The sequence below is a fragment of the Lithobates pipiens genome, unplaced genomic scaffold, assembly GCF_037356315.1.
Source record: "Lithobates pipiens isolate NorthernLeopardFrog02 unplaced genomic scaffold, aLitPip1_a1.2 Scaffold_13, whole genome shotgun sequence".
In the NCBI taxonomy this organism is placed as follows: Eukaryota; Metazoa; Chordata; class Amphibia; order Anura; family Ranidae; genus Lithobates; species Lithobates pipiens.
In genome coordinates this window covers 238,864,764-238,889,884 of record NW_027507718.1, presented here as the reverse complement: position 1 = coordinate 238,889,884, position 25,121 = coordinate 238,864,764, and the positions used below count along the sequence as shown (strand labels likewise).

Below are 25,121 nucleotides of genomic sequence, written 5' to 3'. Positions count from 1 at the left end.
ATGTTAAACCCTTCCCTGCCAGTGTCATTAATACACTGACAAAGTAGATATTTGCCAGAACACCATGAAAAGACACAAAGTAGCGTCCAGATTATTTATTGCATGATCACAACACAAGGAGAGTTCAATGCTTCAGAGTCATGCAGGATCCCTTCAAAAGGCATGTGAGCGAAGGGTTCCTGCGTGACTCTGAAACGTAGCACTCTCCTTGTGTTGTGATCATGCAATAAATAATCTGTTTGGACGCTACTTTGTGTCGATCCATGGAGTGCTGGCAAATATCTACTTTGACTTGAACCAGTATCCAGCTGGTTGTTGCTGCAGCACACAAACTTTGAGAGCTTATCCAGGAACGTGTGCGATGGGAATATGGAGTATTAATACAGTTTTTTTTGATCACTGTATTGGTGTCACTGGTTCCCAAAAAGCGCCACTTCGTGTCAGATTTGCCTGCTGCAATGTTGCAGTCCCGCTAAAAATCGCTGATCATCCCCATTACTAGTAGCAAAAAAATACATTCCACAGTTTGTAGATGCTATAACTTTTGCGCAAACCAATATATGTTTATTGGGATTTTTTTTTTTTACCAAAAATATGTAGAATACATATTGGCCTAAATTGATGAAGAAATTCGATTTTTTACATTTTTTTTATTGGGTAGGTTTTATAGCATATAAAAACCACAGAGGTGATCAAATACTACCAAAAGTAAGCTCTAATTCTGGGAAAAAAGGACAATTTTATTTGGGTAAAGCACCACAGGACCACACAATTGTCAAAGTAATTCAGTGCAGTATCGCAAAAAATTGTCTGGTCATGAAGGGGGTAAACCTTCCAGAGCTGAAGAGGTTAATGTTAGTCTTTTTCAGCACAATATTCACGTTCAAGTACGTCTTGTGACTACTGGTCATGAGCCAATTCCTGAGCAAAGAGAGGGTGATCAGATGCAGAAATTTTGCGTTTACCCTCATAAAGAGTTCGCAATACACCCAATCAATGGTTGAACCAGAGTGAAACGTTTCCAATTGTGTTTCACCAAGATTAGGGCAAGCAAATCTCCTACCACCATTCTCTGTAATTGATATGATCATCTAAAGCTGGGTATACCCGTGCTGTTTTTTTTTGTTTTTTGCGGGTTGAATGAAAAAAAAAAAAACTTGCAGATCCCTGCATTAACGCAAGCAATGTTGATGCAGGGATGTCCCCCCACTGATCTATTGTATTCTGACAGGGGGGACTTCTCCTGGGAGTGCCAACTGAATACTGGATTTCCAGCATGACCATTCGACAGACCAGCTTCTGTTGAATGCGCCATTCTTTATTGCACATGGATATGCAACAAAGCCATATATGGTTGCTGTGCATTAATAGATGCATTGTTTATAGTTTACCATAAATGAGGTTAGAGGCATGAAAAAGATCAGTGTGGCTGTGTTCCAATACTAGGTTTTCTATTATTAAAGTAGAACTATAGGCAAAATTTATTTTTTTAATTTTGGCTAGAGTAAGGGAGGGTTATAACCCCTGTCAGATTCATTCATTCAATTCTCCATTCTCTCCTCCACCATTGTAAAAGAAAGGGGAGGGCTCACCTATGTAAGCAATACCACACCGTTTACATTTGTGATCACAACAATCAGATGGCACAGAACCACTCCAAGCTTTGTATAATGACCAGCAGCAGCTTTGTGCAAGTATAAGAACATAGGGGTACATCAATCTGCCCTAGTGTAAGGGCACGTTCTGGGTGTTTCGTTATAACAACCAGTTGTAAGGACTTAAGAATGTAACCCTAACAAATGTACTTTCTTTTTTTACATACATTACATGCCACACCACCTCTCCAGCTTGTCCAATCAGTGAAAGTTTTGCATTCACTGAGAAAAATGCATTGATCTCCGATTGGTGCCTGTGTTGAGTGATTGACCTTCTGTGTTCACTAAGCAGCAGCATGAACCCAGATGCCAGTGGCAATCACTGTAGTAGCGGTGCCTACTACAGTACTGGCGGGGGCGGTGCCAGGCTGGAGATAGAGAGGGCTCTGACAGGGAGGAAGGTGAGGGGAAGAGTGGAGAGCAGGAAGCCTATCACGGAGGGACGCACTTTGACCACGGCGATCAGGGTGGAGCAGCCCTGGTTATCGTGGTCTGTTTAGACAGGGGTATGCAGGAAGTGGTAGGATTAGTGTTTTTTTTTTCCACAGTTTAGAGGGGGGCAGATTACATATCAAAAAGCGCTGTGCTGTGTAAGCTGCTTCAAGGGACCAGAATCTAAATTTTTTTGGAGGGTTAACAAACACTTTAACCATTTACATTTAATTTGAAATGCACCTTGCATATAAACTGTACATAAGGAAGTTCATTCATCTGTAGAAATACAATACACACAAAACTTTTAATAAAACTATACTCTAAGTAGTAAATTAAATAAGGAAATATTTGTACCCACAGATGGCATTCATTTTACCTTCACTTATATCCTGATACATTCCATCTGCTTCAACGTCTGATGGCATCATTATGTGCCAAGTGGTCATCCTGGCTTCTGCTTCCAATCCGAACCCATCAGGGTTACTGCAATGAATCACAGAATAATATTTGTGTGTTTAAATACTGGTTCCAAACTTTTTCAGCATAGCAATCTGAAGTTTTTGGTATCATCATGGTCATGTTTCTATGGAAACTGAAAAGTATTTTACTTTGCTGTTAATTTAATTTGCTTGCAACTTTGAATGCCAAGCTTACACGCGGACACTGCTGGTACTTCTTTGAGCTTTGAAGAATCATGGGAAGCAAAGGTCTCTGACATGCCATAAACAGTTTCATTCAGCACATTATAATTCAGAACACAGACCCTTCGAAAACAATGTAACCTGTGTATTTTATTGCTATGGTTACACATTCTGGCATAATTCACTACTACATATGAAAGACCAGCAACATCTTACTTACCGTATATACTCGAGTATAAGCCGAGATTTTCAGCCTCTTTTTTGAGGCTGAAAGTGCCCCCCTCGGCTTATACTCGAGTCATCGCTGTCTGCCCGCTCGATCAGCGTGTCGAGCAGACAGACAGCGGCCATTCTGATTCAAAAGCCGCGCCTCCGGCTCCCCCTTCGCCTGTGATAGGCGGAACACTGAATTTCCCAGCAGCCTGTGTTCCGCCTATCACGGACTTCGTATCATCCTCGTACTACGGACGAGGATGATACGATGTACGTGATAGGCGGAACACAGGCTGCTGGGAAATTCAGTGTTCCGCCTATCACAGGCGAAGGCGGCGGCGCAGCTTTTGAATTTTACAATGGCCGCCGAGGCGCCGACGAACGAAGAGGGCACGGGACGGAGGCAAGGCACAGGACGGCACGGCACGGGACGGGACCGGAGGCAAGGCATGGCATGGCGGCGAGGCACGGCGGCGAGGCACGGAGGCAAGGAGGCTCGGCACGGGACGGAGGCTCGGGACAAAGGCTCAGGACACAGGTAGGCTGGACACACACACACACACACACACACACACACACACACACACACACGGATGGATGGACGGACACACAGGGATGGACGGACACACAGGGATGGACGGACACACAGGGATGGACGGACACACACACAGGGATGGACAGGCATGTCTTACCCTCGGCTTATACACGAGTCAATAAGTTTGCCAGTTTTTTTGGGGGTAAATTGGGGGCCTCGGCTTATATTCGGGTCGGCCTATACTCGAGTATATACGGTACTGTGCCCTTATCTTCAGAAAAAGGAAATACTAATAGTTTACAAGATCATAAAAAACATGAGCCTGTAAAAACACGCAACACCACCACTATCCACAAAATTAAAATATACATTTAGATTTCAAAATACGATTTCGAAAACATACTTGTCCATTACAAATGAAAATAAATAAAAAAGTATATATTATATAAAATATTTATATATACTGTATTTATATTTATTATGTTAACCAGCTGTGTGGGCTATAAAACAGATTCTAGGCATCACAGGCCTAGAATTCTAGAACTTACACCGATACTTAATTTGATTTTATGGCTCAATTTGTGGGAGGATAGCACCTATATGCCGTTCCAGTGTGTCTCTAGCCACTGATACATATGATCTTTCATGCTTTTAAGTGACTCAGCACCCAAAGAAGCCCCTGAAGAAGCAGTTCCCCATGAAACATGTTAAGCTATTAACTGAAGGATACATTATACAGTACGTCACAGAGTTTAGTGTTTTAATTATGTATCAAAATGTATTTGTAATCTTTTATATTATTTTGCCTTCCTGTGCCTATAAAAGTTTATGATCTTTATTATTGTAACTACTGCTCCATAATTGGGACGTGGCACATTATACAATCACTGGGTTCCCGCACTACCACCCAGCGGTTTCCTGTAGGATAACTCCTTAATATTTTAGGGGAGAGGACAGCGGAGATATACTTACCTGACCTGTCTCCCTGTTTTGCACAAGACTGGTTCGGCTCCCCCCATGCACCAGTGGTCTTGAAAATGTACTGTTCCTGGCGTCCACGTGCTCCATTAACAGTCCACCACTGGACCGCGGGGGAGAGCAGTTTTCTGAAGGATCAGGCTAGTATGAACTTTGTGCTCACCCCTAGAAAAAACGAGCAGTTGACCCATGCAGTGCGGGCACAGCACATATTTTTTTTTTTGCCTGGAACTTGTTGGGCTTTAAAGTGTACCTAAATTCAAATTCAAAGTAAAGATTTGCTATGTTATAAGCAACACATAAAACCCCCTTCGCACAGGCTTTTGGATCAGGTCTGCTTGCCAGTCTTTCAGGTGTACTGTTGGGAAGCTCCATGTGCCACATAGGTCTATCAGGTCTATGGACAGGTGGATGTAAACAGCTTACCTTTCAGGTCTGGAAAAAAAAAAAGAAGAAGAAAGAAAAGAACTGTGTCCTTTTTCATTTTTCCAGACCTCTGTTTACATTTGTCAGCCCATAAATCCAAGACAGGTCCCCCACAGTCTGTTAAAATGTGGACACAAATGAATTGAGCACAGATGTCACAAAAGTGATATTCATCCCATTGTATCACTTTAAAGAAGGCATGTGTTGAAAGAAATACGTAAGGAGGCATTGCTGATTTTCTTCTGAAAATGCTGGTTCAAACCCTCTGCATTCCATACTTTCCAAGTCTCAGATCTAGAACCAATATGAAGGCCAAACCATTCAAAACAAGGTCCAATGTTCTTGTCTGTACGTTTGTCGCAGCTCAAGGATCCAACAGGGCCAGGACAGGCGGACAGTTAGGATTTTTGGAAGCATAGGTCAGCAAATGTTTTACTCCTAAATTTTATGTTCAAACACAGGTAGGTGATATAAAACTAGAGGGAAGCAAATCCATGTTCACATTAAACATCAAATCATGTACAGGGGACATGAATTTGGAACTGCAACCTACACGGTAAAGAGGAACTATGGTCATTTAGGGCCAGTTAACACTGCAATGTTGCTTTGCCGGCTAAGCTAGGGGGTAGTGTGGTTCACGATTCATCGCACTGCTCACTTTTGTTTATTTGACATGCAGAAAGTGAAGTGTAGCTTTATTTGAAGTGTACAAAATGTACACTTCATTCACTGTAATGTCCCGCAGTGCCATGCAAGTCTGCATTTTAGCTCAGCACTAGGCTGCATTGCAGTGTGAATGGCAGACAAAGGAAACAATGGTGTCCATGCGGTAACATACAATTTACCATGTAGTAAAAGGTCTGTTACCACACATAGTGTGAATTGGCCCTGAAAAAGAAAAAAAAAGTCGGCAGCTACAAATTCTGTAGCTGCTGACTTTTACTAAACAGACACACACCATTCCAGTGCTGTCTCCGCCCAGGCTAGTTCTTGGTCTTTGGATCCTTGGTGCCATCATCTTGAATGTAGGAGCCAGTTGTGACTTCCTGCTGTTTCACAGTTTGTTCCCCCATTGCATATGCACGAGATTGCGCTGTGCTTTCAGACTGTTCCTGCAGCCTCCTGGGATGTAACATGTCTCAGGAGGTTGCGTGGGCAGGGAGAGGGACAAGCCAAGCTTCCATTATTGGGAAGTGGGTGCACATACCTGTCAGAAAAAGGTACCTGCTCCCAGAAAAAGCAGCATGGCAGCAATATATAAAGACATAATGTTAACGTCTAGGCTGGCTGGTTAAATAAAAAGAAGAAATTTGGTCTATATTGTGCTTACAAAACAAACAGTTTTGTCTGAGCCATTTAAAAAAACGGATATACAGGACCAAGAATAATGTTAGTAGTAATGAGCTACAGAAATCCTTTGACAACATATTCATTTCATTTACTCAGTTCTAGGCCACAGTTAGAGACTCATGACTGATGGTATCATGTATAAATGCGCACAGCATGGAGAGAATAGCTTACCTTCCTGTGTAGAGGTTAATCAAACAGTGAGCTAAGCAGGCAATGAAATCCTGCTCATGATTCCCAGGACCCAGAATAAGGTTTCTATTCACAGTGAGAACCCGCAGAGAATCCAGAAGAGCCACTTGCTGAGGGACAGTTTTATGTGCTCTTGAGAACTGGTATAATACAGTCCGATTTAGGCAGTTATATATAGTTTCGAGGGACAAACCTTGAGATCGTCTCTTTGACTAAAGAAAACAAAAACAGAAAACTGCACATGAGCCACATTAAACTTGACTAACATTGCATCTGGATTTTATCTAAGAAGCTACTAGGTAAAATTTAGAGGCAGGAAAAACAAATATATTGATTAGTAAAACTTGCTTAAAAAAAAAAAAAAAAAAAAAAAAACACATTCTGACTGCAACCTTAATTAAATAGATTTCATGTTAAAGGAAAGAAATAAAGCTCCCTAACCCACATACCTAGGCAACCTGTATGTTGCACTTGATCTCTGCACTCTGTGCTTTACCTAATCCCTTGAGCTCTGTGTGTTACTCAATCCTGACCCCTGCACCATGTTAATTACTTATTTCGGAGCCCCGTGCTGTGTGTTATGCACTCTTGAGCTCTTTGCTGTGTGTGTGTTACACACTGCTGAGATCAATGATGTGTATTACACACTACTATGCTTCACACTCTGTGCTTTAAGCCTTCCTCAACCCTGCTCTCTGTGAGTTACCCAGGCTTCAGCCTGTGTATTGTACACTCCTTGGCTTTGTGCATTTTACACTCATAAACCCTGAACCCCGCATGTTATCACTCCTAAACTGGCACCCTGTGCGTTATGCACTGCTGAGCCCTAAAACGAGTGCATTACTTACTCCTAAGCCCCTTGAGTTACCTATTCGTGCACTGTGCATGTTACCTAGTTCTGAGCGCTGCGTGTTATATTTGACCCAGAGCAGAGTAGGCTTAGTTTTTTTTTTTAAACCATATCCCTCAGAATAGTGTGTTCCATCATTGTCCTCTTCAGTATTTCCCTAAGTCTTTTGCAAAGCCCCTGCCAGGCTCTATAGATAAAATTGTGACCAAGGCTTACATGGTCTACATGCAATATGCATCCTTCTATTAGCCAATGAGATCACCTATGACATTCTCAGGGACAGGGATGAATAGCAATCATGAAAGCTCTGAGCAACTTTTCCTAGATAGAGCACACCAGGATTTCACATTACTTGTGCCCTTACCACACAATGAAATATCTTCCAATGCTGGGATCTTAGTATTTTGCCATTTTAGCACACAGAATCCTGGTGCAGGAGGGGAGATTGCACACTGTGCCCTTATGGACGTGGGAAAGACAATCACTCTGTATCTCCTGCACCAGGAGCCTAAACAAGAAAATAACAGTGCTCTGATATAATGTACTATGTGTACAGGTACCTTGAGATACCTGCAACCCACAGACGGACCCATCTCAGCAGCTGTAATCCATGCAACAAGTTTGCAATAAATGGGAAACGCAAGTCAAAACAAAAATGTTGCATGCACAGTGCCAAAGGATGGGCTGTCCTTTACACCCCAACTTTCATTGTTTGTACCTGGCTGCCCTACTAGCATTAATTCTATATCTGACAGAATCCTTATCCTAGCCTAAAAATATGAGGGTGAAAAAACTCAGATTTTTTGGTCCTTTCCAGCAGGGCCCTCTCCCTTAGGTCACTTGCAAGCTCATCCACACACACTGAAGCATGGGAAAATAGGTCTTAGATTAAGCCCAGGTTCACACTGAGCTGTGGGAATGATGCAGCTGTACTCGCATGATTTCACTCCCGCATGTCAGTCCCAATTTCGGCCATGATTTTGGAGACATCTTACATGTCAATGTAAATCGCAGCCCAGAAATTGCAAAAAGTAGTACAGAAACGACTTTTTGAAATAGGTACAGCGCCGCAAATGCAGCATCGCATTGATTAGGATGGTGCCATTGCCACCGATTTGACATGCCAAATCCTACCAATGTGAACCAGGGCTAAATGGTAGATTGACTGAACATTCTATCTTCCTCGCAGCAGCAATGGTTACTGGACAGTACTAATAACTCATCAAATAACTTCAGGTGTTGCTTGAAGTTCCTATTTAAGCAGATTTAATTTGATTGGTCAAAAGTATTTAAAAACGGTTTAAAGTTCCTAACTGCATGAAAAATGAATAGTATATACTGTAGTATCATTGGTTGCCCTCACCTGTGAGATGAGCTGGATGATACAGTCAACCACTACTTTGGAGTCTTTGTTGAACATTCCTTGCCACAGTTTATCCACCACTCGCTGAGTGAAATAAAACACATTGTTCACCAGCACCTGATAATTACCACCAGTAGTCACTGGTAAAGAGGCATCTTCCCCTGTAAAAAGACACAAGCATAAACATAGAGCAAACAAGCAAATAGTGTACATGTACAGGAAGAGAGACATTTTATCATGTAAATTTATAAACAACATTTTACAACATAAAAATGTACAAAATATATTATACTGTACTAAAATACAGTATACGAGATCCTTTTTCTTTTTTTTTATCCTTTTTTCCCTTTATTTCACCTGGTAATCCTGCCAGTAACACTCTTTCTGCCTTAGAGTAGTGTCGGCATTCTGAATAAAGTAGTAAATCAGACACCTTTGGACAGCAGCTTTGTCATTGGTGAACAGACACCAGTATACACGTACCGAAATTTGGCCAGTTCAAACTGAACCTGCCAGATTTCAGCGCGTGTATACCCTGCTTTAGACTAGCAGACTTAAGTGCTATTTTGTCTGACAGCTTGGTCTGTTAAAGGACAATGAAAAATAACAGACTTACAACAGACTTTGTATTACAATTTTTTTCATTTTCGTTATGGAATTTAAAACTACTTTAAATATGAACAAATGCATGAAAATGTATAGAAGGGTATGAAACCACACTAAAATCTTTATACATGTACCTAGGAGAACATCAGCGGCTAGCAGGTGGTCCATCACGCTGTCCAATATGTAGGTCTGGAATTCCTTCTGCTGAGCTCTCGTTGATCTTTCAGGGGAGGACTGAAAAACAGTAGCGTCAACAGAGCTTTAGTAAGTTTGTGTGTTATTGTTCTACATTTTTTAGTACATATCACAAGTCTGCACACATTCCAGAAGCTACAGTAAATAACCAATGCAACTAAAAATTTTAACTGGCACTTCAATTATTTATTTTATATCTATTGTTTTCTAAAGAAGCGCATACAGTACACCCTGTTCTGCTAGGCCTGAACTGGACTGATGGTTCCTTTTATTCGTTCTCCTCGGATAAATTACAGTAAGGATTGCCAATTACCTAATATGACCCTTTGTACTCAAATTTATTTTAGAATAATGTTTAATTTTTCATAGGTAGACTACCAAGCTGTAATATGAGATACATATAAAAGCACATGGTTGGGCTTGACACACTATAAAAAAATCTGCACACTTATACTTCTCTTATACAAAACATCTGTTTCTTTTACCAAAGGGAACAGAATAGAAACTTTATTATGACAGGATATGTTTTAGAAAGCATTATTCTTGTATTTTTTTCCCAAAATTGAATTTTGATCAAAGTACAGAATATGAAGGATCTTTTCATCTGTCTGCTTTATACTATATATATGAAAGTTGTGCTTCTATGTAGCCTTGGGTATAGTCTACTTTCTCTAGTTAAATAGAAAATGTTTGCACAGAGCAAGCAAGGCTGTTGCAAGAAGAGAGCTTCAATCATGTTGTGTACCCACGTGGGAGGTGGGGGGGGGGGGGGGGGGGTGAATCTAGCAAAGAGTATTTTATAAATTTTAAGATAAGAATACCATAGCCTAGAATGTAATCTATATAAGATATGATGGACACATCCTCACAGATGGAGATCTTAAGGGGTAAAAAGTTCTTAAGACCCCTTTCACACTGAGGCGCTTGAAAACTGCCTATGAAACACTGAGCGCTTTTAAGAAGTTAGTGGTGAGCTTTTTTGAAGGTCACGTGACTCAAAAATCTGCTGCAAGAACGCTTTTGAGGTGCTTGCTTTTCGCTTTAATGAAGAGGAGCGCTTTTGAGGCGCTTTGTTAAGCATCCATTGATTTTAATGGAAAGCAGCGAAAGTACTTGAAAAACTCCTCAGTGTGAAATGGGTCTTCGTGATTAGTCTCAGCCTGAGCGGCCAGGTCAACCACAAAAAAAAAAAAAAAATAATTAGTTGTTAGAGAAAAAAAAAATGCAGCTACCCAGTGGAGAAGGACATTTAGCTATAAACATGGAATGCCTAGTATGGGACATCACAACGCATTTAAAATGATCATTCTCTGCAAACAGCAATTGAAACAAATTACAGATCAAGGATACAAGGGACAGTGGGAAAGACTAAGTTTATCTACATTATATTTACTTCAGCATTAGTGAAGTTATAAAAATGACTGTAAGGCTCTTACAGATGGGGCAGTCTCCGTTGGTGTCTGTCTGCCGATTCCAACTGAGCAGGCGGACAGCTGGTTTGTGGCCACTCTGCTTATGCAGAGCAGACACAGACACAGCCCACTCTCCTCTATGGCCGGTCAAATTTAAATGGACCCCCTGGCCATTTACATCCGACCCCCATTTGTCAGTTTAAGCAAACGCGATTGGATCGGATGTCAGCTCGTGTCAACACAGAGGCTGCTCCATAGAGGAGACTGGAGGGTCTGATTGGGTCTGCCTGAAAAACTGACAGAAGGCCCTGATCGGTCCAGCCGTGTGTATTCACCGCTCCTACCCATTGAAATCAATGGGGCAGTGCGGCTAAACCGCTGGCAAAGCGACGCTGCAGCGGCACTTTGCGGGCGGTTTTAACCCTTTTTCGGGGGTTAAAACTGTCCCGCTAGTGGCCGCAGACTGCCGCTAAAGCGACGGTAAAGCGCCGCTAAAAATAGCGGCGCTTTACCGCCGACGCCCGCACCACCCTAGTGTGAAAGGGGCCTTATCAAAATATAAAGAGCACATTTGCTAGAAGTGTGAAACAGAGTTTACATTAATGTCAAGTTAAAAGGAAGGTAAAAGGGCAGAAAGCTAAGAGATAACTACTTCAAAATAAAAAGGCCAGCACTGATCTAACGAAGGTGGACTGAGAGTTGAAAGAGTTGCTTAAAGGGATTGGTTAAGGTTATAAATGGCTCTAGGGTTTACTGACTGCAAGTTTTCTACATTTCTTGACTTCCATGTTGTAAAGTGAGTGTAATCTAATCCCCTATGCTTTATTCAGAATACAAGCAGCTGATTGTTTCTCTCTGAGTCAGTTCTGTATGGAGTATGAAATAGTCAGCAAGCGAGCTGCTACTACTAGGCTGGCTTGTTAGAAAATCCAGAATGCTCTGCAACACAACACAACGTTTATATCTAAAATGAAGATCCGTCTCTAAACTTATACCTTAGCAAGTTTTTTTTTTAAATGTCCAAAAAAAAATTAAAGTTTCCCTTAAAATCAGACACTATGGAGTTGGTTTACTAAAGGCAAATAGGCTGATCATGTTGCAAGGGAATTTTCACATTAGAAATGAATTTTGAATTAGCTTAGTGGATGTGGTGAAAATTCACTTTGCTAAGAAAACGCAATCACCTGCAAGGAAAAAAACATTAAAAAACTGTATATAAGTTTATATTCCGAAGTAAATTCTAGGGCACTAACTGAAAAGCACTGTACTAGGGTAATAAGTCACAAGGAGTGAACAAAAGCCGCACATGAACAAACATTACATATAGAGCCCTTAAACTCATACACATGGACACATAAGGATGTCATACCTCTAACAGTAAGTCTATGAGAGGTGTCTGCTTGCTGGCAGGGGTCTGACACAGATTCTCAATGACCAGGACACGCATGAAGTCAAATACAAACTTTTTGGCAGGATGACTGGTGAGATAGGTCTTGGAGCCCACATTGCAGTATTCAGACTGACTTCTGTTCATGCCAGAGTCTGACACAAAAGCTTTAAATTCTTCAGCAGGAGAGCCTACTTCATCATCCAAGTCTGTAACCTGAAATGTTGCATATTTAGTCAGGTTTATGCATACAGAGCGATATATCAAATTTTTTTTTCTTAAAGACATACACATTACTGCTGATATTCTTGGTAGTCTCAAAATGACTGAACTGAGCACTTCTGTACATGATTGCTCAGAAAAACATCCATTGTCTAAAAGTGACGTATGCTTTATTTATTTACCCATCATACTTACCTAGGTGGATGCAGCATGGGACCAATGTTGCATCTGTCCCCCATTGCCTCTACACTGAGAACTGAGCCATTGAACATTGCCAATGGCTCAGTTCTCACAGATCCCAGAGAGGAAAGCTGCTGACTGTCAGTCAGCATCTCTCCTCTCTGCTCCTCCACGCTCACTGGAGCGCTGAGCTGTGGAGGGGGCCGGGAGCAGCTGTCTTAGCGGCTCGCCGAGAGGCTGCGACAGGCGTCAGTCCAGCACCTGGTGGATCCAGACTTTGTCATGATGACGTGGTGCCTGGATAGATTTCTGTGACATCAGCAGAGGACTTCCGGACTCTCTGCTGAAAACGGGTCAGAGGAGTGCAAAATTAATGGCACTCCTGTAACCTATAGAAGCCCACAAAACAAGCTTGGACAAGCTTGGACTTCTCCTTTAAACCACACATATCGCTTATGTACAAAACTTAGATCTGATTCTACTATTTATTTTGTGGGGCTAGAATGATAAACAACTTTTTTCCAATAATAGTACATACAATACAATTTTATACAGCTGACCATCAACATAGCATACCTGACTATTTTTCATAGTCAATATATAGCAAAACAAAGAGTGGTGAAGTATTGCCAATTTTAAACTAATCTGAGACTCATCACTATGTTCTGAATAAACCTTGTTCATGTATTTTATAGCTTTATTTTTAGTAATTATACATCACGTAGCAGGAGTAAAATATTTCTGTGACATACAAGAGCATGTGGTTCCCAAATAAGTGGCATTCCATGCTTGAATTGTACTAAATTATGTGTAAAAATTACTCATATCTCCCACCCGTACCACCTGGCATTCCTTAATTATTAAATATAGCACCGATTGCATTTTTTAAAACATTTTTTTTTCCCTTTTGATACTGAAACTCTGAACAAACAATCTATTTTTGGAACCTTATCAATAATGCCAGGACAATGATTTGTGCAGCGTTTTCCAGCAATATGCCACCACCTGGCACTGCCTACCTAGCCAACATTAGGCAGATGAACAAGATAATACAATTTTCTGACACTATCAGTACGCAGTATGCTCCAGATCATGTTTAAACAGCCTTCAGTCCTAGGAGGCCTATTCAGCTCCATCTGTCATATGCACATACACAGCTACAGACAGAGGACACCACCACTAGGGAGACTTTACATCAGGGATATGCAATTAGCGGACCACCAGCTGTTGCAGAACTACAAGTCCCATGAGGCATAGCAAGACTGACAGCCACAAGCATGACACCCAGAGGCATGATGGGATTTGTAGTCCTGCAACAGCTGGGGGTCTGCTAATTGCATAGCCCTGCTTCACATGTTCTGTAAAATGTGGTTTCAGCACTGGCAACACAAAAAGGGGTGTACTATCAGCTGCTCCCGTATTTTATTATCAGCTCATTGCAATTAGTTAACCCATTGAGGACCATAAGATTACCAATTTTTTTTTTTTTTTTTTTTTTTTAAGTTTGTACACTTCAGTTGCTGTAACTAAGCCATTTCATGAAATAACTGGCAAAAAGTTAGATCCTTTTGTTGATAATATTTTGACTCAAACAAAAAAAAAAAAAAAAAAAGGAAGTATTTTAAAGTTCTTAATCAGATGATACAGGCAATTAAAAACATGGGACAAATACGTCCCTTGGTCCTCAAAGGGTTAATAGTAACAATTCTTGCTGATCCTCCTGTTAGAAGTATACAATTCTATACCTTTAACATGGAAATTTGCTATTCAAATGCTCCATTTTGTATTTCTACCAGGATGTAAGCAAACCAAATAATTTACATTTAAATATAAATCCAGGAAAAAATATTAAACAGCCAAGAAAATCTGTATATAATTATGCTAAGGCTGCCGCAATAAACAAAAAAGTGCTGAGACCCATGGCGAACAAGCAAAACAAATTTTACTACAATAAAATTAAATCTACTTGGTTATTATGGGACACAGCCTTTTGTAAATTATCATTGTGCTTTGTTCAAGTCACAAAGAATAAGAGAAAATCTGAAATATACTCTGATAATAAATCTGAAATCACAAAGGAAATAATGCTTTACATTCACAAAAAAAAAAATAATTACAGTTGTCGTCCTGGATTCATAAAAAAGATAGAACGAATTTGGTTGTGTCATAATAAAGTCAGAACTTGAATACAGTGATCGACTCCCTAATAGTATGATCTGACTTGTTCTGTCATTTTAAAGCACATCTAGCACCAGATATATTATTTCTTTATCTATTACTGCCTATTACTTATTACTAAGTAATAGGCATGCTAAATAATGTTTAACACTTTCACATGGTTTGCAGTATTCCCCCGACATTACCTTCATTCTCCCCTCCTCCCTAAATGGCCAGCATCATCTTTGCTCAGGCATCATCCAGGGTCAGAAACAAATTTAAATAGCTAATATAGTGGCCTAAAGATAACAAAATCATGTAAAACCCAATGCCCATGCCTAATGTCTGTGTTTTTGGTTTTGTAAATATAGGCCTTGCCTAAATCTCTCTCAACCTTCAGGCTCGGTTTACTGCTGCTATACAATTTTGCAGAGATTTCCAGTGCAATTGTGTAGAGCAACTTTGCATATTCTATGAGGCCAAATTATACTGTAAACTGCATCAAGTAGAGCAGAAACCTGTTCCAAAGTCGTACTGTACTGAGTCGCACTGATAAGAATGGGCACCATTTTCTTTTCCATGAGACTCTGTGCAATGAATATGTTGCTGTATATTTTACCAATAGGTTAATGAGAGACTAATGCCGTGTACACACAACCGGACTTTGACAGCAAAAGGTCAGACAGCATGAATCCATCAGACAATTTGACCATGTGTGGGCGTCATTGGACCTTTGCTGTCTAAAAATCATACAGGCTTTAGATTTAGAACATGTTTCATATCTTTCCGACAGACTCGAGTCCGGTAGAAAAATCAGTTCGTCTGTATGCTAGTCCGGATGACAAAAACCGATGCTAGGACAGCTATTGGCTATGAACTTCCTTATTCTAGTCTGGTCGTACGTCATCGCGGTTGAATCCATCGGACTTTGGTGTGATTGTGTGTGGCCAAGTCCGTTCATTCGGAAAGTCCATCAAAAGTCAGTCGGGAAGACCGCTAGACCTAGTCTGCTGGAAAGTCCGGTCGTGTGTACATGGCATAAGGCTAGGTTTACATTACTGAGTCTGCAATTTGATAAGATTTTCAGTGCGACTTGTTTTTATGCATTTTTGATGCGATTATCATACCTCTGCATTTTATTTTATTTTTTCCCACCGATAAGCATAGCTGCTGTGATATCCTCGTCTGTCTATATTGTATTGTCTATACTCCCACACACCTTCCTGGAACAGGGTTTGTCAGTAACGGGTGCTACAGCAGCTACCAGCTGGATACTGGACACATTAAAGATCAATGCACATATTTGCCAGCACACCATGGACCTTCAAATGTTATCTAAAGCTTTTATTGCAGAAAGATCACATCACAAACGAACAAGTGCAATGTTTCAGAGCCACGCAGGACCCCTTCATCATATCCCAGGCCTGATGAATGGGTCCTGCGAGGCTCCGAAACATTGCACTTGTTCTTGTCTGTGTTGTATGGCGGTTAAGCGGTCATGCCCTCTCTGTCGTTGGTCATGGCAGCAGTCCTTACAGCTACTGTGTTCTGACTGAAGAAGAGGGGCAGAGGAAGAGGAAGCATAGATACCGAATCTATCCAGTCATTGCAAATAGGGAATAAAGAGGCCAGTTCTGGGTTTGTGCACATGAGGAAAAGGTCTTCAATTACACCTATGCTTATCATTAGATTTGTTTAAGGAGGGTTGTGCCAGGGAGGAGGAGAGTATATGGAATAAAAAAAGCACCAAGCTTGCATCAAAAATCTGTCAAATCACACGTGGATGTTTTTTTGTGCTTTTCTTTTAAAGTCCATGGAGCCAAAATCGTATTGGAATCACATCAAAGTAGTACAGGACTCTTCCAAAATCATGCCGTGCTGTGCCACATTGATGTGAATGGGCACCATTGACAACAATGTGATTTCCATTGTCACGCGATTCTAAATGACTCAAGATGCATCTGAAAAATCACACTAGTGTGAACCAGGCCTAAATAAATAATAGGAAACTTACCTACATTTAGATTTTTTACTTTATAAAGGGATTGTATTACTTAAAACAGCAAAACAAGTTCAAAAACTGATACATAACTGAAACTGATAGTACAGTGGCTCCTGAGATGTCATGTTTTTTTTGTTGTTCAACCCATCTGGTTGAAAAAACAAAACAAAAACAAAAAACTAGTAGGGCCGGTTCACGCTGCGGGCGATGCGAGGCGACACGACTCGCCGCTATCTTACAAGTCGCCCCCGTTCTGTACAATGGAACCGTTCTGAGAGGAGCGACTCGAGTCGCTCCGACTCAGAAAAAAGGTTCCTGTACTACTTTCGGGCGACCTTGGGGCGACTTTCATTGACTTCTATACAGAAGTCATCTGCAAGTTGCCGCTGAGGTCGCGGCGAGGCAAGTCGGTGTCGCCTTGCATCGCCTGCAGTGTGAACCGGCCCGTAGTATGTACCAGGCTTTAGAAGTTGATTGCGCAGCTGCACCAGACTTTACACTCTTCAGTTTAATAAATCCCCCTTTATGTCTAGGTGTCAGCACTGGTGATATGAATGTCAATAACTGAACTGCTACTTTAGGAAGTATAATAGGATACATGCAAATTCTTAGAGAAAAAAATAAATAAAAAATTGACGGAAACGCTTAATCAGCCATCTCTGCGAACTTGTCATAATATTTTAGGGTTCTTTTGTACTATACAAGATAAATGTCAGTTGGTTAGATCATGTTCTCCTAATAAACCAGGAACAGCTGTGTAATGTGACATTTATGGTTCTATGTGCGGAGGTGCTGTTCGCTTTCATTTTACACATGAGTTGTTTACAGGCCCTCAGACATACATGTAATAAGCAAGGGTCATTTGACTTCCAGGCAGCTAATTGCTGCGTGCTAATTATCTCTGAGGATAGATGTCAATATGATATATATTCCCATCTCAGCGTGGCACACACTGCTGTTTTGCTTTATACAATGGCAAACCACAAAGTCAGACATTTATTGGAATCTGACCAAAAGAAAATCATATTTGTATGAAAAAAATAAAAAAATAAAAGCACATCTTGTATAAAATGACCTTGTAAAAAAATGCTCAAAAAGGCTGCTCCATGCAAAAGAAATCTTCCTCAGCTTACACCCGTTCAGAGTAAAATACTTTCTGTTAATATTTCCACTTCTCCAGATTATTACAAAATTCCATTAAAGATTAAGAGATATGTCAACAAGACTGGCGCATACAAACCACAAATATAAAAATACATATGGTGCTAAAACATTGGTTTTAGCTGGGTGCTCATTTGAGGAAGTAGCTTTGCTCTTGCAAGCATTTCTGCAGCATTTCTTGCTTCTTTTTAATCCATTGGTGTTATGTTGTTATATTCGGAAACAGGTGCAAACTTTTCGTTAACTGTTGACTGTCAGTCCAGTTCCTAAGCTTTGCAAAATATCTGAATATGTCTTAAAGTGGTTGTAAACCCTCCCCCACAATTTTGTCCCATGTAAATCAGCATAAAAAAACCTAATGAACACTGCTTGTAGATATCTCCTTACTGGCTTAGTATTGTTGTAATCCTTGTTGTTGTGTAGAATGAAGTCACTGAGCATGCCCAGATCTCCCCTGATTTAAGGCATACTCTCTATGTCTTATCCATCTGTTATCAGGACTTCCTATGGCACAACACTGAACTCTGCTAATCACTCAGAGCTTCCTCCTACACACCATGTGACCATGTGACATCACATGCAGTGTAAACTTGTGTAAACCTGGCCATTACTGCAGTCTTATCAGCTGAAGCTGATAAGTCTGACAAAGGCAAACATTAGACATTGGCACAAGTAAATACTATGAAATAAACAAGTAAGCTATGAACAGGGAAGCAGGGTTGCCATAGAAACATTGGATTGAGAAGGAGGCTTGGTTAACAGTACAGGAAGTGCTTAATGTAAGGGCGGAAATACACTCCACTGTGGACTCAGAAAACAATACTTAAGATGGCACTGCCTAACGCCTGGAAACAAGTTTTTTTAAAGTTTCTTTAAACAGTAAGTAATATGCGATTTGGGCTGGATTACAGTGGCTATAGTCTGATAATTACTTATTGTAATGGACTAAATGAAAAGAAGCATCAGTGTGGGATAGTTTACCTCCTCCTTAAGGCTTATTAAGAGCAGAAGCTGATATAAGCATATATTGGAATAGACATTTCATCATGAGCACATTTATTAATCAGATCCATTACACAGGCAGTGTTTTCCTGTAATGATGTTTGAATGCCATCAATTGATAGTGAGACGGCCTAGTGACTTTGTGCGAGTGCTCTGCGGAATCTTCCTTACACATCTTTTAGACTGAAATTCCTATCCTGGATTATTAACCCTGAGATCTACTCACTCACTATATCTGCAACATACACTTCCTGGGGGCACAATACAAGCGATTTGTGTCTTGATGTTTCTCCCATGGGCTGGCAGGCACAGTTTTAAGCACCACTTCAATGATTTTTGAAGTTTCTGGACAAATTAAATTTCTCAACATATTCGTTTATAGGTAGATCATTCTACTATTCTGTACAACCCATTATAAATTATAATCTCCTGGTCGGTCCTGAAGAAGGCGGAAAAACTCACAAAACCCATTGACTCATTTCAAGGACATATATGCATTTAGCTCTTTAAAGCGGGATTCCGCTGCCGTTTTTTTTTTTTTTACCTGTGTCACTGGTGGGCGATTCCTACGGTGTCTTTGCAGTCACGATCGGCGTCTTTTTAACCCCCGGCGTGACGATTTCTTTGCTAAGGAAAACTTTTAAAAAAGCAGTCCGGCGGTTTCCATTTTCACTGTGGGCGTTTGAAGCCCACAGGCATTTACTTCCTGGATGCGATGACGCTGAGCTCCCAGCATCCACCGCTCCATCTCGCACATGCTCATTGAGTGTCCTCTTTGTTTTCCTTCCTCTTGCCTCGTGTGCTATAGTGGTAATGGCAGATAGAGCTGCCTGCCCACTTTCAAAATGGCAATATCGGACATGCCCTCGTTACGTGACCGGCGTCCTCCTTCCGAAATCTCACGAGATTTCGGCATGACTGTGTCCCCCACTGATTCCTGGGAAATAGCTAAAAAAGTTCCCAGGGACCATTGCGAAGCCGATAAACATGCCTACTCCCACGGGAGGAGAGCCCGGAAGTCGGCATAAACATTAAAAATAAAAGGTAAATACTGCATATTATTTTATTTCAATGGTCATAACTGCATCTATGTTCCAAAGCCATTTGAATAAGGCTTCATGCACACGAGACGCAGATGCAAACGCTGCTGGACACATGTTGAAACCGGCGTTTAGAAACGCGCGTTTTGCCGCGATTTTTACCGCGATTTAGCGGCGTTTTACCGCGTTTGCGTCTAGAAGCGTTTAGTTAAGCTAACATCATAGACCCTCCCCAGCTCAAAAAAACAGTATTATTAACTATTTCAGCAATTTTGTGAGACCAGAGTGAGTAGCAGCAGCTGTGAGAGCTGCAGTGTACTTGTATTTAGCGTGTCACTTGCCACGGCACCTGCCACAAGTTGTGGATTGTCCACTTGCCACGTCATCTGCCACAAGTTGTGGATTGTCCAACTGCCACGTCATCTGCCACAAGCTGTGGATTGTCCACTTGCCACGTCACCAGCCACATCACCTGCCACAAGTTGTGGATTGTCCACTTGCCACGTGACTTGCCACATCACCTGCCACGTCACTTGCCACGTCACCTGCCACAAGTTTTGGATTGTCCACTTGCCATGTCACTTGCCACAAGTTGGGGATTGTCCACTTGCCACATCACCTGCCACGTCACCTGCCACAAGTTGTGGATTGTCCACTTGCCACGTCACTTGCCACATCACCTGCCACGTCACTTGCCACGAGATGTGGATTGTCCACTTTCCACGTCATCTGCCATGCCACCTGCCACAAGCTGTGGATTGTCCACTTGCCACGTCACCAGCCACATCACCTGCCACAAGTTGTGGATTGTCCACTTGCCACGTCACTTGCCACATCACCTGCCACGTCACTTGCCACATCACCTGCCACAAGTTGTGGATTGTCTACTTGCCACATCACCTGCCACATCACTTGCCACGTCACCTGCCACAAGTTGTGGATTGTCCACTTGCCACGTCACCTGCCACGTCACCTGCCACAAGTTGTGGATTGTCCACTTGCCACGTCACTTGCCACGTCACCTGCCACAAGTTGGGGATTGTCCACATCACCTGCCACGTCACTTGCCACATCACCTGCCACAAGTTGTGGATTGTCCACTTGCCACGTCACTTGCCACATCACCTGCCACGTCACTTGCCACAAGATGTGGATTGTCCACTTTCCATGTCACCTGCCATGCCACCTGCCACAAGATGTGGATTGTCCACTTGCCACGTCACCAGCCACATCACCTGCCACAAGTTGTGGATTGTCCACTTGCCACGTCACTTGCCACATCACCTGCCACGTCACTTGCCACGAGATGTGGATTGTCCACTTTCCACGTCATCTGCCATGCCACCTGCCACAAGCTGTGGATTGTCCACTTGCCACGTCACCAGCCACATCACCTGCCACAAGTTGTGGATTGTCCACTTGCCACGTCACTTGCCACATCACCTGCCACGTCACTTGCCACATCACCTGCCACAAGTTGTGGATTGTCTACTTGCCACATCACCTGCCACGTCACTTGCCACAAGATGTGGATTGTCCACTTTCCACGTCACCTGCCATGCCACAAGTTGTGGATTGTCCACTTGCCACGTCACCAGCCACATCACCTGCCACAAGTTGTGGATTTCCACTTGCCACGTGATTTGCCACATCACCTGCCACATCACTTGCCACGTCACCTGTCACAAGTTGTGGATTGTCCACTTGCCACATCACTTGCCACCTGCCATGCCACTTGCCACAAGCTGTGCATTGTCCACTTGCCACGTCACTTGCCACGTCACCTGCCACAAGTTTTGGATTGTCCACTTGCCACGTCACTTGCCACGTCAGCTGCCACGTCACTTGTCACAAGATGTGGATTGTCCACTTGTCACATCACCTGCCACATCACTTGCCACATCACCTGCCACGTCACCTGCCACAAGTTGTGGATTGTCCACTTGCCACGTCACTTGCCACGTCACCTGCCCTGTCACTTGCCACGAGATGTGGATTGTCCACTTTCCACGTCATCTGCCATGCCACCTGCCACAAGCTGTGGATTGTCCACTTGCCACGTCACCAGCCACATCACCTGCCACAAGTTGTGGATTGTCCACTTGCCACGTGACTTGCCACATCACCTGCCACGTCACTTGCCACAAGATGTGTATTGTCCACTTTCCACGTCACCTGCCATGCCACAAGTTGTGGATTGTCCACTTGCCACGTCACCAGCCACATCACCTGCCACAAGTTGTGGATTGTCCACTTGCCACACCACTTTCCACGTCACCTGCCACATCACCTGCCACAAGATGTGGATTGTCCACTTGCCACGTCACCAGCCACATCACCTGCCACAAGTTGTGGATTGTCCACTTGCCACATCACTTTCCACGTCACCTGCCACGTCACCTGCCACAAGTTGTGGATTGTCCACTTGCCACGTCCCCTGCCACGTCACCTGCCACAAGTGGATTGTCCACTTGCCACATCACCTGCCACAAGTTGTGGATTGTCCACTCGCCACGTCACTTGCCACATCCCCTGCCACAAGTGGATTGTCCAGTTGCCACGTCACTTGCCACGTCCCCTGCAACAAGTGGATTGTCCACTTGCCACGTCACTTGCCACGTCACCTGCCAAAAGTTATGGATTGTCCACTTGCCACGTCACATGCCAGTCACCTGCCACAAGTTGTTGATTTTCCACTTGCCACGTCACCTGCCAGGTCACTTGCCGCGTCACCTGCCAGGTCACTTGCCACGTCACCTGCCACAAGTTGTGGATTGTCCACTTTCCATGTCACTTGCCACTTCACCTGCCACGTCACTTGCCACAAGTTGTGGATTGTCCACTTGCCACATCACTTGCCACCTGCCATGTCACTTGCCACAAGTTGTGGATTGTCCACTTGCCACGTCACTTGCCACCTGCCATGTCACTTGCCACAAGTTGTGGATTGTCCACTTGCAATTGTTTAAAATATTTTTCTAATGGTTTTTCATCATTTGCAATCATTTTTGAGATTTTGAATGTAAAAAAAAAAAGGTCACCTTTAAAAACGCATATAAACGCAAACGCGGCTAAACGCGGTAGCGGCGTTTTGCCGCGTTTTACCGCGTTTTGCGTCTGAAACGTGGAAATTTTTGCTTCTGAACGCATTTTTTTGCTTCTGGAAAAACGAGATTAAACGCAACTGCATAAAAACGGAAAAAAACGAGACTGTGTGCATGGACACATAGGATAACATTGAATGAGTTCAGGGGCAGTTGAAAAAACTGTCCAACTGCATCTGAACGCGCGTTTAACTGCGTCTCGTGTGCATGAGGCCTAAGATGAACTTGCAATTTTCTGTACAAAACCGCTTTAAATTCCTAACCTATGAATATGTGTGGACCATTTATTTTTTTAGTATATGTTTAAAAAAATGCTACACATAAGTGGTGGCTCGCAAGATTTCTTTATTTCTTGTTTTTCTTTTTTAGTACATTTGTAACAAAATGTGATTTGAGGTAAACAGTAGTATAGCTTAAATTCCCATATTAGAGGTGTTCCTCTAAAGTAGACACTTCTGGAAGTGTCAATCTCCTGACCCCCCCCCCCCCCCCCCCCCCCCCCTCCGTTGTGCTCAGTGCTTCTCCCCACCAACCTCAAGATATTCACTATGTCCTGTAGTGATACAGAAGTCCATGGAATGAACCCCTGAGGGCTGCAGGGGACCAAGATTGACACTTCTGGAAGTGTCAGTTTCTCAGTGGACGTCAGAGGAATAATTTATTTCAGAGTTTGATGGCGAGGACGGAGAGAGAGGTAAATAATTACCGTACACTTCTCTTTTGAAGTTAGTTTTGTAATTTTTTTCCTGACAGGATTGTTTCGAAGGGATTTAAATGGATCCTTTAGGCCTCATGTACAATGCTGCTGGTAAACGGACGTTCAGAGGCAGTTGGCTGCTTTTTCAGCTGCCCCTGAACTCATCCAATGTTATCTTATGTGTACATGTACACAGGTTCGTTTAATTTAGTTTTTAGGCAGTTGAGTTTAGAGGCTTTTTTTGGAAAGCAAAAAAATGAGTTTGGACGCTGAGTTTAGAGGCATTTCAAACTCCAAACGCTAAACGCGGTAACTTGCATTTAGCCGTGTTTAGTTTACAGGAGTTTTTCATTTTTGGCTATTTTGAAAATAAAAAATAAAATTCTAAAATGCAAACATGGCTAATCGTGGCATGTAAACGCGGCAAAACGGATGTTGTAATAGTGGGTTTCTATCTGTCAAGTTAAATTGTTCGGGAGAGGTTGTAAAAACGTCTCGTGTTACTCTTAGGCCCCTTACACACTATTGGATTTTCTGCAGATTTTTGTCTTCAGATTTACCCAAACCACGTAGTGCAAGGGCCTGCCTGATTGCATACAAATTGAAACTCTTTGACCTCATATTATATGGTTTTGGTAAATCTGAAGACAAAAATCTGCAGAAAATCTAATAGTGTGTATGGGGTCATAGGCTACAGGTATTTGCCAATAGACATCTGCAACATCAGCCCATTCAGATGAAATCTGGATTGTGCACAAATGATTGAATCTGAAATATCCTCCAAACATTTTCCACTGCTAGCTCAGTGTTTTTTAATGTCCGTGATCATATAGGTGCAGTAGCCCCGATTCACAGCCCATGCAGTCATACATGCACATAAATAATGGTGTACATGAGATTAAAGTGGAAGTAAACTCCCCTATCCTTTTCAGCCAAGGAAGCTGCCATCTTTGCCTCTGTTTAATCTTCAACTGCTATGGTGCTGCACATGTGATTCGTTATGACACCAGCCATTGGATGGTTTGATAGTTTGGCTGAGAGCACAGCCAATTAGTTCCCTGCATGCCTTTTTTTTAACTGTTTAAATCGATGGATTTACTTCCACTTTAAATTAAACCTTTTGTAAAAGTCTCTAAAGTAGTCTACATGCACGTTAAATGATAACATAGAATATAGAAAATAATAATTAGCAAGCATGAATCAATGATTTCTTCGTCCCAGACTACTGCTTTAGCTTTGTAGTGTAGAACATGAATGTGTTATAGTTTATAATTCTACGGAATAAAACATTAACATAGAAAAATATGGTGAGCTTAGTTTT

At 42.1% G+C, this 25,121-nt stretch overlaps 1 protein-coding gene across 4 annotated transcripts in view; it reads right to left on the bottom strand.

Moving 5' to 3' along the window:
* The window catches only part of WDFY3 (WD repeat and FYVE domain containing 3), a 367,376-nt gene that overhangs the window by 82,812 nt on the left and 259,443 nt on the right, over positions 1-25,121 (bottom strand). For all 4 annotated transcript variants that reach the window (XM_077476410.1, XM_077476412.1, XM_077476411.1 and 1 more), the window contains 5 exons: positions 12,218-12,451; positions 9,376-9,475; positions 8,636-8,796; positions 6,405-6,634; positions 2,467-2,573 (listed from right to left, as the gene is read on the bottom strand). In XM_077476410.1, coding sequence (XP_077332536.1) covers positions 2,467-2,573; positions 6,405-6,634; positions 8,636-8,796; positions 9,376-9,475; positions 12,218-12,451 — 832 coding nt within the window. The remainder of the gene's footprint in view (positions 1-2,466; positions 2,574-6,404; positions 6,635-8,635; positions 8,797-9,375; positions 9,476-12,217; positions 12,452-25,121) is intronic.